The sequence below is a fragment of the Molothrus aeneus genome, chromosome 6 (genome assembly GCF_037042795.1).
Source record: "Molothrus aeneus isolate 106 chromosome 6, BPBGC_Maene_1.0, whole genome shotgun sequence".
NCBI classification, from domain to species: domain Eukaryota; kingdom Metazoa; phylum Chordata; class Aves; order Passeriformes; family Icteridae; genus Molothrus; species Molothrus aeneus.
The window spans coordinates 58,205,887-58,223,860 of NC_089651.1; the positions used below are offsets into that span (position 1 = coordinate 58,205,887).

The 17,974-nt window shown below is 43.9% G+C and overlaps 1 protein-coding gene across 2 annotated transcripts; it reads left to right on the forward strand.

The window, feature by feature from the left end:
* Positions 1–2,008: 2,008 nt before the first annotated feature.
* On the forward strand, positions 2,009–17,468 carry LOC136558095 (potassium channel subfamily K member 16-like). Of its 2 annotated transcripts, XM_066552385.1 has the most exons (6): positions 2,009–2,206; positions 4,226–4,346; positions 6,040–6,206; positions 7,748–7,916; positions 10,889–11,049; positions 17,406–17,468. In XM_066552385.1, exons 1-6 carry the CDS (start codon positions 2,012–2,014, stop codon positions 17,418–17,420), a joined length of 828 nt encoding a protein of 275 aa, XP_066408482.1. In that variant the 5' UTR covers positions 2,009–2,011; the 3' UTR covers positions 17,421–17,468. The 2 variants fall into 2 exon arrangements, with proteins under 2 accessions (XP_066408482.1, XP_066408481.1); XM_066552384.1 differs by lacking the exon at positions 17,406–17,468 and having other exon boundaries at positions 10,889–11,823.
* The last annotated feature ends 506 nt before the right edge of the window (positions 17,469–17,974 follow it).

A 17,974-nucleotide genomic window follows, 5' to 3' on the forward strand; every position in this document is an offset into this window, starting at 1 on the left:
TCACCAAACTTCCTTGCAATCAAAGGTTTCTGGAGATGCAGGCACAAATAGTCCCTCTTAGAGGGAAACCCAATTTAATGTATATATACAGGCTGGAGGAGACAGATAAGAAAAATGAGGTTTCTTGGCATCTTACCCACACAATCAAACCACTGGAGTTGTCATCAATATTGAAATTCTCATTATCTTCCATGAGTTTCATGTTTTTGTCATCCATTTTCCCCTCAGATGAGCTGAGGAAATAATCCAGTTGTATTATCCTCATGTCTGTTGAGAATGATGAACACGTGTTGCATTTGTACATGTAAAGGGCTTTATCTTATCTCACGGGGCCGGGAGACTGAGACACAAAAGAATTGTCCTTATTTTAGAGCAATAATTTAAATCTGAGGAAGAAGCACACCTTTGACGTGTAGCTTCAAAAGAAGTTAAAGGAAACACGGCACATCCTGTTTCAACAAACCCTTTTCCAGTAACCCTAAGGAAGATCTTCAAACATGTAAGGGTTTCGGAAGCTGCTTACCTTCATTCATAGTCTTCCTGTTTTCCTCTAAGGTCAAACAGATTTATATGTGAAAGGACAACCTGCAGTTGACAGAGTGAAGCCACGTGCTGCTTCTTGTTTACACCAGTTCTGCAAAGCTAATCCCAGAGTCTCTGCCTTTTCTTGATATTTTCAAACTCAATAAAACCACAAAGACTTGAAGAGCAGAACAGGTGGTACATTTTAAATGCTTTTTCAAACGGTGATTTGCTTCAGTGTGTTCTCATTATTAAAGTAGGGCATCTGCTGAAATAAAAAATAAATTGTGCACGAAACAAATGAAAATGCTGGGAAATGGAAAATCAAGAAAATTAAAAAGTGTTAACAATGTTCATGGTGCAGCCAAGCTCAGACCTGTCTGCTGTCTGTTCCAAAATCAACTTCTTCATTCAAGGGCTTCCCTCTCTCACAAATTCTTCTCAGTGACACCCAAATTCTTCTTGAAGCTAATGGGAACAAGCTCTGACAGTTATATAAATGACTTCTCGATGCATGAGAACCATCCTTCTGAAATCAGCAGAGGCTACATTGCTGTAGGAAACAGAGAATCAAAGTCACTTTGGTTGGAAAAGACCCTTAAGGTCATCAAGTCCAACCATTAACCCAGCACTGCCCACCACTAACCTGTGACCCTAAGCACCATGTCTGATGACCTTAGAGGTCTTTTCCAACCTAAACAATTCTATGATTTTATTACTCCACGGATCTGATGGCATAGCTACTTTTTCATCCATCTAACTGTGTACCCAGTACCAGTGTAATGTATTCCCTTGAATACACCGCAGAGGAATTGCTGGCAGAAGAAACCTGTTTGGATTTGGCACATATGCAACCACAGCCATTTGCCTGTGTGTCCAAGGTTTTGCTCTGAGCTGTTGAGGCTCTGCAGGGCTGCATGACCCTGCTCTGTGCTGCAAGCAGACAAGTGAAGCCCAAAAGATCAGTCCAGCTGCATTTCCCTGAGGCTGCCCCTAAACATGGGGCAAGAAGGAGCTCCTGGGATCAGAGGCTTGCCCTGGAGTCCTGTTCTTGGACTCAGCAGGGCAAACAATGGATTTCCAAGCAAACTCCCCTGTGAACCGCTTCCAGACTGTCCTCACCTGTCCCCAGAGCCTTCTGAGCAGGAGATGGCCACCTGCCAGCTGCTCCAATCCTGACCCACTTTTCCTGAGAACCCAGCAAGGGAGAGTTTCACAGACAAGAGGAAATCCCTAAACAGCATGCAGCTCAGAGAATGGAAAGTTTTTTCTTGGGGGGGGTTGGGTTTATTGTGGTTCCCCCCCCACCCCCCGCTTCCAGCTTCCCAATGAATGCATCTGGCAGCACAGTGTCCCTGCCAGTGCGGGATCCCAGCGGAAACCAGAGCTGGGAGGGCTCTTCCTGCCCGGGGGAGGCTTCCCAGGAGCGTGAGGGATTTACAGTCCCCACCTCTGGCTCCCCATCCCCTGCAGAGTCACCCTGAAGGCCATGTGCAGTGGCAGGCTGCAGACAGCTCTGCTGGTGGCTGGCTACTTTGTCTACCTGCTGGTGGGTGCTGCCGTGTTCCAGGCCCTGGAGAGGACTGCTGAGAAGCAGGAGAAAATGGCAGCTGCCCAGATGAAGGAGGCTTTTCTGCAGAACTTCACGCAGCTCACGGTGGCAGAGATGGAGCAGTTCATGAAGGTGAGTGGAAGTCCTTTCTCCCTCTTGTTTTCCCCATCAGATGTTGTTTCCTACTCATCCTTTTTTCACAGGTAACTTGCACTTCTTTCCTTCTGATTGGGGTCACTTGGATGCTTCCAGCAAACCCCTGTCTGGTGTGAGCAGGCAGCTCAGTCTGATGGTAAATACAGCTCGTGTAGCTGGACAAAACCTTGTGTGTGATAGATATTAAAGATCCCCATCCTACAATATCCTGGGTTTTTTGGGGTCTTGCCTCCTGTTGATTCTGCTTTTAGTGGGGCTGTGCTCTTACACAATGGGTGGCATGGCAAGAAAAATGAGGCTGTCTGAAATGCATAGGTGTGGCTGACACTTGGAACAGTATCACAGATAGTGCAATACAGAAACAATAAGGAAAGGTCCGGATAGGGGAAAAAAACCCAAAAAAACTCCAAATAGCTACAAGGAGGGTGGCATGATCAGAGTTTGGTTTTTGAGGAGGATGGCATGATCAGAGTTTCGTTTTTGAGGATGCTGCAGAAGAGAAACAGGTAGCCTGGCATGGGGAAAATATTTCTGGTCATGGCACAGAAGATGAAGATGAATAAGGCTGTCTCTTCAACTTTGGTATTTTAGAGCTCTACCTGCTGTAATGCAGGAGAAAATGAGGAGTTAAACCTTGCTGGAAGCATTTCCACATGGAAAACTAGTGGAGCTCTTAGTGGGCCACTTCACAGAAAAAGAAATGTGGGGAAGAACTGGTGTTTGTAATAGCAGAACCAGAAATTCAGCCCCTGTTTCACCCATGCATGCATCCTCTTCACCTTGTTTTTTATGGGTAGGGAAGAAGATAAAAAGAAAATTGAGAGCTTTTCAAGAAGGGAAGAAAAAAACCCCGCGCTTTTAAGACAAAGAAATCTTTGTGCAAAGGCTATGGAAATTATTTTTGTTAGCCTCAATTTTCTGAGACACCAGCAAAAAACTAGTGAAGGGAGAAGCAGGGAGGAAGATTTTGCTGATGCAATTTATTCCAGCGCGTGTCCTGCTTCTGGCAGGGCTCTGTCCTCAATTTTATCTCAGTTGTTTCTGTACAAACTAGCCTGCCTTCCAGATGTCCAGTCCACTGTTCTCTGTTTATAAGACAGGGACAGCTGGATACTGTTTGATTTTAAAATTTCCTTTTAACTTAAAAAAAAAAAAAGAGAGAGAAAAAAAAATAACAGCATTTAGAATTAAAATGAAGGAAGAGTCCGAAAAATGCATAAAGTGATAAATGTAGCACTGGAGAGGTGTGGAAGAAATATTTAGTCAAGCCTTGTGTGCCAGGGCAGTCTCAACTCAACCCAAACCATCTCTGACAGATGTTCCTCTAACCTCCTCTCAAAGCAGCTTTGCAAACATGTGTGCAAATGTGTAAATTTATCTATGAGTATTCATGCATACAGTTTGGAGAAGAATGTGTATGTCAGGCTTTGAAAATCAATGGACTTTCTCTGAATTTAGCTCTGTGAAACTAACCAGAATACAGACTTGAAATGAAATTCTCAGTGTATCTCGTGTACCCTGGCACAACTCACTGATGCAGCACTGGGAGGGATCAGAGCCACTGCTCATACACGTGGGTGATCAGATCTTGGATCCACCACTGCCATCTCAACTGCAAGTCCAAATCCAGCAATCAGCCACCCCCATCTCCTAACCAGTGTTCTGCCACATCCCAGTCACTCACAGGATTGTGATTTTCCAAACTACTTGGTCTGAAAGAAACAAGGTCCTTGGTCACACTGAAAGAAACAACTTCTCTCCAAAGACCCACTAGAGCAGTCAGCACAAACAGGGCAGAAGCTGAACACCCAAACCCTCTGTATAATGGCTTCCCAACCTTGGAGGTGAAGGTGTGAATAGTGTCAGACAGTCTCTGAAGGGAAGTGAGTGGTACTCACAGGAGAGGAGCAGCAGTTGGCTAAACCTGTAATATTTTTGCAGCAAGCTCTTAAGAAAAGCAGTCATGATGATACCAAACTTGGCTTTCTCTCCCAGAACCTGATTGAAGCCATTCAAAATGGAGTATACCCTGTTGGAAATGAATCACAGTTTGAAGAGAGCAACTGGGATTTCAGCAACTCCTTCTTCTTTGCAGGCACAGTTGTCTCCACAATAGGTAGGTCTAATGCTTTCCATTTTTGTGTGCTTGTGTGTGAGTGATGCTTATTATGTCTGGTTATTAGGACATAAATGGATAATGCTTTCCAGGATAAAAACTCCAGCCTTTTGCTGTCATGGGTGGCAAGCAGGCATGGACTTAGTCCTAAGACCTTCCCAGTGCACAGTTCTTCATGCTTTATTTTGGCTTGTCAAATATCAGTATTTCCTATTATTTCCCACTTATTTCTTCTTTTCAAATCATCTGTTATAATGTTCACTGTGCTGTTATTTGTGGGTAGGATATAAACTTCACTTTCCTGGTGTTTATTCCAGGCTTTAAATCTGAGAGTGCTGTAAAACATAAAAAATGTAAGGAAAGAAGTGAATCCTGCTGAGGCCTGAGCACTGTCTCCATAACCTGTTTTGAGCTGTTAATTCACATATTCAGTTATTAACATGCCAGGAGGAAAAAAATGGGAAGGGGTAAAGGCAAATACTGAGAATTTTACACTGCTGCTTCAAGCTGTTCTGATCTCTACAGGACCAGCCCTACCTGCTTTGTCCTTTCTTTCAAATGTACATCCCAAAAAGTGCAGGCCCACCAAACTTAAGGATAAAGTCCATACTGTTGGGACTTGATTCACAGTCATGCAGTGGAAGTCAAATCTGTGTTTTTACAGAGTGGTGCTGAGGCCTCACTGCCACCAGACCCTGAGCACATCTGATCTGTGAGTGTGACATGTCCCAAGGGCCCCAGCAGTGTCCCAGCACCGTGGGAGCTGTGTAATTGCTGCCAGAGCCCACAGGGAGATCTCCTGCTGTAGAAGGGGAGGGTTCTGACCCATCACTGAAACTGGAATATTTCTGCAACAGGGAGCACAAGACAGCTCATGCATTTGGGAATCCAGTAGCCCAAAAATCACTCAGTTCTTCTGTCTTTTCCCCCAAAGAAAGCATTGCATTTTCCAAGTAATGGATGCCTTGACATGAACTGTGCATGGGAAATGCAGTTTCCCAGGGTCACTGATAGCATAAGGACATACACAAAGTTCAGTATTCTTGCACTCAGCCATGTACCTCATGGGGTCCAAGAGTCTTGAGACTAAAAGACATGTTTGGGGTTGTTCCACTACTTATATAAATCCTCTCTTAGTAGGAACTTAAGACAAATGTCTCTCTGGCATGAATAAATCAGCCACCAGCAAGGTCTGGGCTAATTAGCACCATCTATTCTAATGCACAGTGCCTTGGGACTGGAGTCAGTATCTGGACACAGCAACTCACTGGGATGGAGCCAGGGAGGTCACTAACACACAGGCACATCAACAAGAAGCTGGAAATGTGATCCTGACAGGCTGGGACTCCAGCTCTGATGTCGTCCAGATCCTCAGAGTTCTATTTTCTGACTTTCCATGTATTTGTCACAGGACAGAGCATGTTTCCCATAATTAAATCTTGATTGTGTTTTTGTTCCCATTAAAGCTGTGTTGGGAACACACAGTGCTTCTGCATTCCCCCAGACATGCAGGGTGAACCGCTTCATCTGCTTACTGCCTTTTTCACAGGAAAAAAGAGTGCATTTGGGCTGAGAAACACTAGCCACATCTTTTAGGGCCAAAGGCAGGCTGGATTGGAGTAAGGGTGAATAGGACTGTGAATTGCTGCAGTTCTTTGGAATATCTCCTCTGACCCATCTTTTTTTTTTATAGGCTATGGCACATTACATCCTAAAACTGCTGGGGGACAGATCTTTTGTGTGTTTTTTGCTCTTTTTGGAATCCCTCTGAACATTGTTTTTCTGCACCGTGTTGGTAAGATGCTCTCACTGCTCTGTAAAAAGCTGGGAAAGTTCCTGTATGAGAAAGGAATGAGAAAGGTAATTGCTTTTGCTTACTCAGGCACAATTATATGCCCATTTCTAGTGTTTTTCTCAAGTTTTATGCTGCCTTATCCTCGATTGTATTTGCTTTTGTGCTGGGTTAGATGTTGTTCTAGGGCAGGAAAAGATGCATTCTTCACTTGCAGAGCTAAGCAGACATGTCAGAGATATTCAGACAAAGGCATGCATTTTGTCTTCCCATCTAGATGGCAGAAATCCAGCCCCCTTCAGCAATCAGTGGAGAGATGGGGCATCCCACCTCATTTCTTGAGACACTTATCTCAGGAGCCAACACCCTAGGCAAGTGCGTGCATCCCTTTAAAACCAGTAAGGGTGATTAAACATCACCTTGAGGCTGCAAAAAGCAGGTGAGCTGTGCAAAGCTGTAAAAATTAGGTGAGGTGTAGAGGTTTCAATGGAGTTTAACTCAATGAATAGTGTGCTACCCCTCCTAACTGATTACCCAGTCCTTTAGTCTCTCTCCACCCTTAACTGTGACAGAAAGGAAGCATCAGGCTGGAGATGCCCATTTGAGCCTGGTTGCTGAAAGATGAGGAGACACCTGTAACAAGCTACAGACAGGATGAATTTTGTCTGGTTTATGCCCCAATTTATTTTCAGCTCCTCCTCTTCTCTCAGCACTGCTGAGGAAGTAAGAATAGCTTTTCTGTGTCTCCTACTATAAGTAATTCTCTTTCAGGACAAGGTTTGATTGCTACAGATAACCCTGTTCAGATTGCTGAATTCCCTGTCATATATGCCAAACTTAAACAGAAGATAAGGCTCAATCAGATACAGACTCAAGCATGTACACAATACATGAAGACATGAGAAGTTATCCAGCAGTTGCCATTCATTTCCAGGCAATCTGGATTTGGAAAATTCTATACATAGAAACTATGTGTGTCTGGCTGATAAATCTCTACATATAACAAGTTGTCTTCTCTAGTCAAAGCTCCTTCATGACTGCTGGGAAGTAGAATGGTTTAAAAGTCACTGTCCAGGCTCTTCTTTATCAGGAGCTCATTAGTTTTTGGTTTTTTTTTGTAGTGAGATATCCACTGGTTAGGAGCCAAGTTGTGGCATTGATGCAATGAGAAATAAAGTCAATAATCAAGACTCTTGAAGACAGTCCTGTCAGAAATGGTGCAATTATTTTTTATTAAAAAAGACTCTTTTCCCAGGCAAATCTGAATTTAGGTGCCAACCCTAAATACCTAAAAATTAAAAATGAAGTTGTATAGTGATAAGTAGAAATGGTTTGACTCTGGTAAATGTCATTAGATAGGAATTCCTCCTATAGTCACAGTCATTGATACAATCAAGTAAAAGACTACATCTTCCAGGGCCACTGTGGACATGCAACACCTGGCTTCCCACTACTTCTAAACAAGACTGAAGTATTTCCAGAGGAAAAGCACTCAGTAGAAATCCTTCAGATCCTCCTGATCCCAGATAGCCACCCACTTTTACCACCATTATATATAGCTTATTTGTGTTTCAAATCATGATTATAATTGAACTGGTTTCTTTTTCAGAAGAAGATCAAATTTCTGACCCTTTTGTTCTTCCTGGCAACGGGGATCCTGGTTTTTCTGTGCTTGCCATCAGTGTTCTTCCAGATAACAGAGGGCTGGTCCTACAGTGAAGGAATTTACTTTGCATTTATCACCCTCAGCACCATTGGCTTTGGAGATTATGTTGTAGGTAAGGATGATTCCAGAGAGGAAACACATCCAAACACCAGGATAATGACTGTAATCCCCATGGGCTGACTGAATGTACTGTAGAGACAAATCTGTCAAAAGTCTTTGCCTAATCTTTGCCTTGTCTTTGCCTTGTACAGTTCTGAGGGAAAATACTCACTTCTCTGGGGTTGTGTGTGCTGATAAAAGCACCACATCATCAAAATATAAGGAAATGAGGTGCTTTGGGGTGCAAAGAAGACAAATATTTTGGTTAGGGAAGAGTGAGGGAATTTTTATTACCAAGAGGGAACAGTTTATGACAGCTGTACAAAACAAGGTGTATATCACTGCTTTAGCCATCTCTGATTTAGGTTTCACAGTATAAAGTGAAGAAATAAGTGATCATGTTTCAGAATATATGAGTTCACACAACAGACTGAGGTGGAAATCCCAGTCATGGGAAACTGGGGAAATCTACTCACAATATAATACTCGCTTAAATATAAAAGTACAAAGGTGGTCTTCTTTAGTCTTCTGAATATCTCTGGAGGTTTTCTCTCCTCACAAGCCAGAGCTTAGGATTTCCCCTGAAGAAACACCATTTAAGCTGCACTCAAGCATGCTGGAATGCTTCTCAAAGCATTTCTGTGAATCTGCTGGACAAAAGAACTGCAAAATAATTACCAGGAGCAAAATCAGTGTCCACAGAAGAAGCAGGAAACTGAACTCCATGGAGAATCCAAGATTTCTCTACAACAACCTGTCCTGCCATCATCTTGCCAGCCTGACCTTCTCCTCAGTAGGGATATGCAAAGAAAACTGCAGCTAATACTTGCACCAATGCTGTCCCCACAGAGGGTCTGGAAGCTTCACACATTTTTCTGAGGGACAGACATCCACCAGACAACAAACCCCAGGCTCTCAAGCCTTGCAGAAGTGCTAGACAGGCCTTGGAGCCTCTCTGTTGCAAGGATTTCTTGCATAAGGCTGATGACTTTGGCACAGGGAGCCCACAGACTTTTCCAGGCACTGATGTGTCACTGCTGACTGTAATTTCTCTAAATCTATTCCGTGAAATAGAATGGTGGGGAGGAGCTGGTGCCATGCAGGAGAAAAACTGAGCATCAAAATGTTGCATTGTCTTTCCTTGTCCAAATCACAGGTGTGTTTTACTTTAATGACAGCAAGTCACAGCCTGAAAACCATGACTTCCATAGCACTCCTCTGCAGCCATATTGCTTTATAAAACCAATTAATTGTATTTTAACTTTCTAATTGTTATTTAAAAATAACAATTAGATAGGCCTCATGGCTCTATGATTTCATCTTCATTAGGATGACTTAATCTAAAATATTTTTCTCTGCCAGTATTTATCTTAATTTGCTTTAACAACAGTGATAAAATGTTGATAAGTTTAATGCTTTGCATCTTCACAATGAAACGAGCAGGATCAATGACTGCTCTGAGAATTATGCACTGAGAATTGCTTACAAATGATAAATGGTTTTGCACTGGCCAAGTGGAACAGAACAGGTTTGAGTTGATTTGCATTTTAGTAATTCAAAACTGGTTTGTCTGAGCCTGCTTGGGGAAAGCAGACATGCTGGGAAGGTGGCTCAGCCTGGGTTTAACTTTTGGGGATACATGTACATGCAGGTGATACCTCTAAGGTGAAACTCCCTGGTGTTGTTAACTGAATATTCCCTGCTCAAGTCCAGTTTTGGGTTAACAACACAAAGATGTTCCTTGTTCCTTGTGGCTTTGCTAACCCACATCATGAACTCCAGATAAGAGCACAACAAGGAGATGCTTTGTACCAAGGCTGAGAATGCCTTTGCCAACTCAATGCCAGCAGCAGAAAAAGAAACAGCTGTTGGATACCTGTGCATGAGGACAAACCTGCCCACTGCTGCCCCATTGCCACAGCTCTTGGATAACAAAGAACAAAAATCTTGCCCATTAATCTGTGCAGGACTTGAAAAGAGTTGCCAGCACCCAGGCTCCTTCTGGGCAGGTTCGCCATGAGGTTTGTGGTGGTCTCCCTGTCCATGAACATTGCTGTGTTATCAACTATGTCAAATCTCCTCTAGCAGTGACTTGGAGCACTCCATGCAGGTGCCAGGGCCACATCACCTGTACCATGATGATAATACTGTGTGGAACCAAGCAAATGCTCTCTGTATGTTGGAGTCAAACAAAATGACCCATGCAGAACAGCAGGTGTGAGGTCCTGGCTGGTGCTAAGAGGATCAGACTGCGTGAAATAAGCTTTGGTCCACTGGTTTCCAACATAGAAAGTTCTGTTCTTGGCATGTGTCAGTAAATTCTCATCAGTCATGTAGTTTTTTATATGGGGGAAGCTCCTGAAGCCATTCAAAAGTGAGGTGGGAATTGCAGCTGCTCTCTTTGTGTGCTTGCAGGTACCTGTAATTTAAGGGAAATATTTATTAGGTTGTAATCACACTCTATAGAAATACAGGGAATTACAATTACCCAGATAATAATGGTTGTATGGTTATAGTGGCCCACTGTGCTCTGCTTTTTGTGCTTTGGGAGTTTGGGTGCAATTCCAAGATAATACAATACAATTTAGCACTACTTCCCACATTATTTCATTTGCCTGTACGTGCAGCAGTTGAACTGGGATTGCTATGTAGTAAGGGGGAAAAAATACCTGCTCTGATGGTAATTCACCTCAATCACAGGATCATAGAATCACAGAATGATTCACTTCAATTCCAGTGTGTCATTTGGCAGGCCAGCATATTTGTATCATATTTATTGCATATATCAGTTCATTGCAACAATAAGAGAATTGCCCAGCCTTAACCTAATGCTCTGGAGCTGAGAGTCTCCATTACAACAAAAAAGTCACTTTAAAGTACTCAATATAAAACATACTGATGAATTCATTAGGCTGTTCCACTTTACACTGGCAAGGTGATTTTAACTTTTTAATTTTCTCCTTCTTTCTTCCCCCATATCTTCAGGCAAACAGTCTGACAGGAAATACTTTTCCTACTATCGAGTGCTTGTGGCCATTTGGATTCTTTTTGGCCTTGCCTGGATTGCTCTGCTGTTTAATTTATTGACAACAGTACTAGAAGATACTGAAAAAATAATTGTCAAGGATCTCCAGCAAATTGGAAAGGTGAGTAAGGACAATGTAGGAAGCCAGCAAAGAAGATGCTGGCCTGTTCAATTTATTCCAGAAGAAGAACCACTACCACCACATGCTGGAGGGGATGCAATGAAAATGGAGTCATTAACAGCAGATTCTGAACACACAAAAAATGAAAAAAAGTGTTTTCTAATAGCAAAACTATTGCCATAACATGTTGAGAATTGAATTCTTCATTGGAGAATTGCTAGTTAATTATTCTAAAGAAATTACCATAGAAATAAAATTTCTCCTGCCTTTTACTGAGATATGACATTTTAGAATCAAGACTTACAGTTACACAAAGCCTGGATATTAATGGTAAGAAATTTGCTCCTCAGTTTGCAGCTAGGTTGTGCTAACAGCCTGAGAAGTGCACTTGCTTTGCAAGGTGTTTTTAAGGTGCTTTCACAAAAACGCAGAGGAGGGGCATGGAAGAACTTGCTGGTTCTGTTTGGATTTTGCAGCTTGCAAGAAATCATGTCTCTTCCAGGAACTGACATGCAGAAGCTTTTCTGGCATTGCATAGCACTTTTGGAAGAAGGAATAAGGGTATATAACTTCATAGGTGCCTGACTTGAGCCATCATTTTGGATAAGGTGTTATGGTCTGAAAGACATGTTTAAATTACAAGACCTGAGCTCAGTTCAGAGACACCTGAAGCATCTAATGGACAGGGTTATGAAAAGGTTAGCATGTTAGAAATGTCTGATTCTACCTCTTCCTCTTTCATTCTAAGTTGAATAAAGGCAATTTCAGCTTTTACCCCTGTGGCTCTGAAGAACCTTTCTGACGGTGTTCATAAAAAACGCATCCATGTCTTTAATTCAATTTTTATAATAATTTTATTCTGCAATTTTTATAATAATTTTATTCTGCAAGTTTTTCATAAGAAGAGAGACCAGTTTGAAGGCAGGAGTCCTTGCTGCTATGTTTTGATTCCATAGGAACTGTGAAGCCATTTAGCAATGATTCTCTGGTGCTGTTGCGTTCCAAGGGTGAGTGGTGTCTAAACCTTCAACCAGGTGAAAAAAAAAGGATGTCAGATCTGGGCATGGTTTTTCAGACATGCTGTCTGGCCTGCAGACCACTTCTGGGTGAAGACTCTGACCTTCAAAGGGTCGATCTATGCGTCACAGGCCTTCTGTGTGCCAAAAATGCATGGAAACCCAGCCCTGAAGAGCTGGCAAAGCAGCTGGGGTAGACACAGCCATAGAGGTGAAACCTCCCATGTGTGTTTGTGGTCACACCAAAAGTCAGTCCAGCCCAACACCATCTCTGACCATGCCTGATGTGTCCCCCAGAAGTGACACGGGGGCAGGATCAGCAGCTCTGCCATGCCCCAGCACAGGGGCCGAGCCCTCTGCCAGCCTGGCACAGGAGGTGGGCTCTGTACATCAAAATCCAGGAACTTGCCCAAATGCTGAGCTCACATCAGCACCCACAGGGCCCCCCAAGGCAGTCCATGGCTTTAGTGCACCAATCCTTTACTCTGACAGTGCTGAAGCTGTCACTTGGCAGGTTGCTGTGAGCCCCTCAAGCTCCTGTTTCGTCAGACTGAATAATTGTTTTTTGCTCACCCTCTGGGTGTTACTTACAGCATGACCAGCCCATGCCAGAGTTATTCCTGTATGAAAGGGAGAATAAATTACAGCTGTAAAGCAATTTCAGGTCATAAAGATGCAGTCAGCCTTGAAGCTGGATTCATAACTATCTCAGTCAAACAGAGTCATGCTTCTTGCCAAAGCAATTCTGCTGGTTCAAGACCTGGCATGTAGACCTGGCCAAACATGTACTTTCTTTCCCTCCAGAAATTATTTTCCAGTGTTACTCTCAAGGCTGCCTTCTCACCTCATATGTCGTACTGTCAGTGAATGTTTTTGAGGCAGCAGGAGCAAAACCTGACTGAAATCAAAGAAGGGCAGCAGGCACCAGAGGCAGGCAGAGAAAGCAACTGGATGCTCCCAGGCAGGGATCTCTTCACCTCTCTGTCTTCCCCTCTCACTGAGCATCAACCTACATTATTATTTTCCAGGCATTATTCTATTCTCTTTTTTTTCTTTTTTTTTTCCCCAGCCCTTCCCAGAAGGATCATTAACCCCACTCCCAGTCTAATGTAGGGACTGTCAGGGCTGGTTTAGGGGGTGTGATGGTCCTGCCTTGGGGTGCAATAGTCATTTTGCACAGCCTCTCATTGTTCCTTCCATGCCAGTTCCTGGTGTCTGGAATGGAGGGTTTCTTCAGCTTCTTCCCACTACTCCCTGTTGTGACAAATAACACAACTCAGCTCTGAAACAGGCTGCAGATGTCCCATTGTAACACAGAGTAACCAAAGATGCTTTTTTTAGACATTTCAGGAAGGGTAAGAGAGACATCCCATGGCCTCTGACAGTAAACAGCAAGCACAGAGCCAGGCAGAGCCTCTTGGAGCAAAACAGGGCAAATTCTTGTTCCTTTGCCCTGGTGGGTGGGTGTTTAACAATGAGCCTTGGAAACCCAAGCACTTCCCACTTCCAGGAGTCCCTCTGTCCTGTGTAGTCATTGCCACAGGGTGCAGGCATTTTAACTTCTTCCTCCTGCCATGCTCCAGGGTGAGAATGTGGCCCAGAGGGACTGAAAAAGCCACCCAAGGCCAGAGGATCCAGGAAACATTAGCCAGGAATGGCCATGGTGGGGCTGTCCACCTTCAGGCAGCAAGAACTGAGGTGTCCCTTCAACTGGAGAAGCCAGCCTGGGAGAGCAGAAAACACATCCATTAAAAAAATATATAAAAATTAAAATATAGAAATATAAAAATAAAAGCTCTCAGGAGAAGCTCAGCTGTTCTGAGAAAGAAGGCTGCCCATTCATAAATCCTTACTCCTGCAGAGGCCTTTTGGAGAAGGGTCTTAGCTTTGCTCCTTGTGCCCTCCAGTGGCTGTGTGTGCTGCAGACCCTTTCCCTTCACATCCCTGCCAGGTTTGGGGACCTTTTCTCCACCTCCCACTGTTGCAGCTCTGTTTTGTCAGTGGGAACCAGAGGACACTGCCCTTTATTTTTTATCCAGATCACATGAGTTTGAAAAAGGCTAAAAAAGGCCTCATTTTCCACAAAGAGATGGGGATGAGCACCTCAGCCTGGTGCAGCCAAGGTCCCTGCCTCATGCCCACGCTGAGACAGCTCTGTGGAGGCCAGCTGGGGGTGTGGTGGCTTTCTGCCAGCAAACCATCACAAGAAGGTTGTGACATCTTCCATCACGAGAAGGATCCTCACTGGCAGCACACACGGTGCTGATGGTGAGGAGCACTCCCATCACATGCCCCATGCAGCACCTTCCCATGCACAAAATCTGTTCCAGGGTCAAGGCACACATTCCCACCCCCTGTCCCCCAGGGAAAGGGATTGGTCTGGGAAAAAAATGTGCAAAAAAAGCAAGTTTGGGTGCAGGATCTGGGGCCTGGAGGGTCTGGCTCCCTCTGCAGCAGCCTGGAGGGCAGGCAGTGCCTCATGCAGCACCAGGGGTGGAGATAAGAGCTGCAGATATGTGGAAGGGAGAACCAGCACCAAAGGGTGTGTGGTCCTCTCTGCTGGGAAAGGCAAGGGGAAAGCCTGGGAAAGCTGCAAGCCAGGGTGGGAGAAGAACTTTTTTGGATGTGATGTTGTTCCTCGTTCTTGAGCTGAGTGATAAATCTGTCTCCAAAAGGGCTTAGGCACAGTGACAAATCTCTCCAGGGCTAGAGCAAGCAGCCTTTTCCAGCATTATCATCCTCAGAGCATTGCACAACAGGAGGAGAAATTGTCCTCACATCACCCCTGGAAAGGGGAATTGTTGATTCCTGTGCAGGTAACGGGGCCCCAGAGAAAATTCAGTGTATCCCAAACTCGTGCGTCAGACCTCTGGCTCTCTCAGCCAGGACCAGGTGTCCTGGAATTGTTTACTGATCAACTAGACCCAGACAGTGCTTCTGTACTTGTTGAGGTTAAAAAAAAAAATAGACTTGAATTGAGAGCAGAATTAGAGCAGAGATTCTACTCCACATCTGGAGATTTAAAATAATCCTAAGATTTTTAATTCATGAATGTAAGCCAGGCTTTGCTGTTCTTCTGCACGTTCTCCTTGCCCAAGGGATAGAAACCAGGAATAAATCCATTCCAAAATCCCTGTTCTGCCAAGGGACAGAGTGACAGAAATCCTCTGGAGACCAAGCAGAAGGGTTCTCCACTGGCAGATCTGTATAGCCTGCAGCCTTTTCTGGGAGTTGCTCAAAGCTCTCCCTGTGACCCATTCCCACTGTGCCACACAGGGAAATCCAATTTTCACAGAGCAGCCTCCTGTGCCACTGCCAGCTCTCCCACTGCAGCTTGTTTTCAAATGGGAAACATTTCCAAGGCAAGCCAAATACTTTCCAATACATTAAACCAGTTGCTGAAAAACTCCAGGAGTAGGATTGTGAAATATATTATCTGAGATTAAATGGCAGCAGCATGTTCCTGCATTCAGTCTCTGCTGCTCCTCATACATCACCCACATCTTTGCTGCCAGCTGGGAAACACTGTGCACTTCTGCACTTGAAACCAAGGAAAAGCCATGAGGAATGATTTTTCCCCTCAGAAATTCAATTGCCTCCAGAGAGAACAGGAGAAACTACACTTTGATCTGTCTTTAATTAGTATATGGGCTGTTAGGGATCGTTTGAGGTCTCCCTCAATTAATAGCCAGTTCATTTGGAGAGATTATTTTTTTTTCTGGAAGCAGAGGCACTACTGAAAACAGTGGAACACCTTGGCTAATGTAACATCACACAGCCAGTGGGATTTTTTTTTTTTTACAGCAATTGCTAAGCATGGGCCACACACATGCTGTTTTCCACTCTGTCACACTTGGACTTGTGCTTTCTTGCCTGCCTCGTGACCAAAAGGCTGGATCCAGCTCAGAACTGGTTTAACAAACATAACTAATCCCTCTACAAAGGCTTGCTTGTAATCCATCCCTCATGATCACACCCAAAGAAACAAAAAACCCAGGTTTTGGTGCCAGCCAAGTCTCTCATATCATTCCAGTAGGATTCAAAGTGGTGTTGAACATAGATTTGACACCAGATCTCACACTGTGAGGAAAGGAGATCCTTTGGGATCTTTCACATGGATGTGATGGGATGTCTGAGGACCAGCCTGGGCAATACTGACTTTGCTCCATCACAGGTAGAGTCAACATTTGGCCCTTCTGGGGCTAAAAAGTTCGGGGGAAGTAAAAATGCTGCCTCCAGAGAGCCTTGTCCATGCTCCTGCATCCCTGCACCTCCAGCCCAGAACAGGAACTCAAATCTGCTTAGAAAATTCAGTATTTACTATCACGAGTGGTTCTGGACTCAATTAGGGTAATTCTCAACCATGGGTTTGGAAAGGCTCATTATGCTGAGTTAAAATTAGGGCTATTATTGAATCCATTTGATTACCAGACATGATTTAAGAGATGTGTCTCTTGAATAAACACTTTCCAAATTTCTCTTTCAATTACTCTTACATTTGTGGTTGGAAACTACATATGTACTTTGTGGTGAGATGCTGAAGCATGAAATAATACATCCCCAGAAAGAGAGATACCCTGATAAGCAGAACAATAATAATAACAAGCATGAGTCATTGAAAAATGAAGGGAGGTACAATTTACAATTTAAACTGATGGCTTCCTTGAGAGGGATTAGCCAGAAAGATGCTGATGTTCTCAAAGAACAAATGTGGTTTGAGGTGAATCCAGCTTCTCAAAGTAAAAGATGACTGTTCATCTTTTGGCATGGAGAAAATCATGCATCAAGACCAGAAAAGAGCATAAGTCAGAATTTGTGCTGAAAGTCCCTCAGCAATCGCTGTTCCCTTCATTTAAATGACTCATTGAATGCTTTAAAATCAAGGACAAGGTCTTAAATTTAAAATGGTTTTGGAGATTTACTGGAAACCAAGGATGAGACCTAAGCAGGTTTCATCTGTCTATTCTCAGCTTCAAAAGTCCAGTCATTAATCTCAAAATAAAATATGCACTGCCTGAGAATTAGAAAGATGCAAGAGGCCCAGCATGGGCACCTTCCAGTTGCTGGAAACCAATTCTCCTCATCCAAGCAGTCTGCCTCTTCACAAAGCATGCAGGAGCTACTCAGTGTCTCTGTTGTGCAAGTCTGTCACAAATCAATGCTGGGGTTGGGACCTGTACATTGCCCCAAATTAGATATAAATCAATTAGAGGTCAATGTCAATCTCTGCAGAACTTCAGCCAGTTTCCCAATTGACAGTATAAAAGTCCAACACATAAATTTTTTTAATAGATTTTTTTCCTTTCTTCCTTTTTTTCCTGATTTCTTTCTTCCTTACAGCCTTCAAGGTGGTGATGGGACAAAGGATGGGTGCAGCAGAGTCCCAGAAATGCATGGGCAGCTCCAGGAGAACATGGCCCAGCAACAAGGCCTCCAAAGTGCTTAAAGGCTGAATGTAATGACAACAGTGCTAGCACAGTTGGGTGATGCCAAATAGCCAAAAATTGCCAGGGGGAAGCAAAAAAGAGGAATTTCCAGCAGTGGTTGTAAAAGTCTATTCCTTGCTTGCAGCAGGTCTCTGAGCAAAAGCCTGAACACAAGCTGCCCACACTTTTTGCTCAAACATGGGTAATTTTTTGGGCTGGGGTTTGGTAACAACACTTCCCAGTCATCATCTCACAGGTCTCTGTAGGGGCTGAGCCTGCCTTGGTAAACCAACCAGTGAAGGTGGAAAACATCCTCTAGGGGTGTCGAGGGAGAAGCCCAATTTTTGGTGCATGAAATTTGCATACTGGCATTTGCTGTAGTGAACAGTGCTCAGCCATACTGGAGTGGAAGAGCTTTGGTGGCAAACTCATCTCAGCCCCCCCAAAGCCCACACTTACTTCACACATGCCAAAAAGCAGAGC

Coding starts and splice junctions, on each gene's coding strand:
- LOC136558095 (XM_066552384.1), top strand. CDS start 2,012: ATGTGCAGTGGCAGGCTGCAGACAGCTCTGCTGGTGGCTGGCTACTTT. Junction 4,347..6,039: donor CACAGTTGTCTCCACAATAG/GTAGGTCTAATG, acceptor TTTTTTTTATAG/GCTATGGCACATTACATCCT. Junction 6,207..7,747: donor ATGAGAAAGGAATGAGAAAG/GTAATTGCTTTT, acceptor TTTCTTTTTCAG/AAGAAGATCAAATTTCTGAC.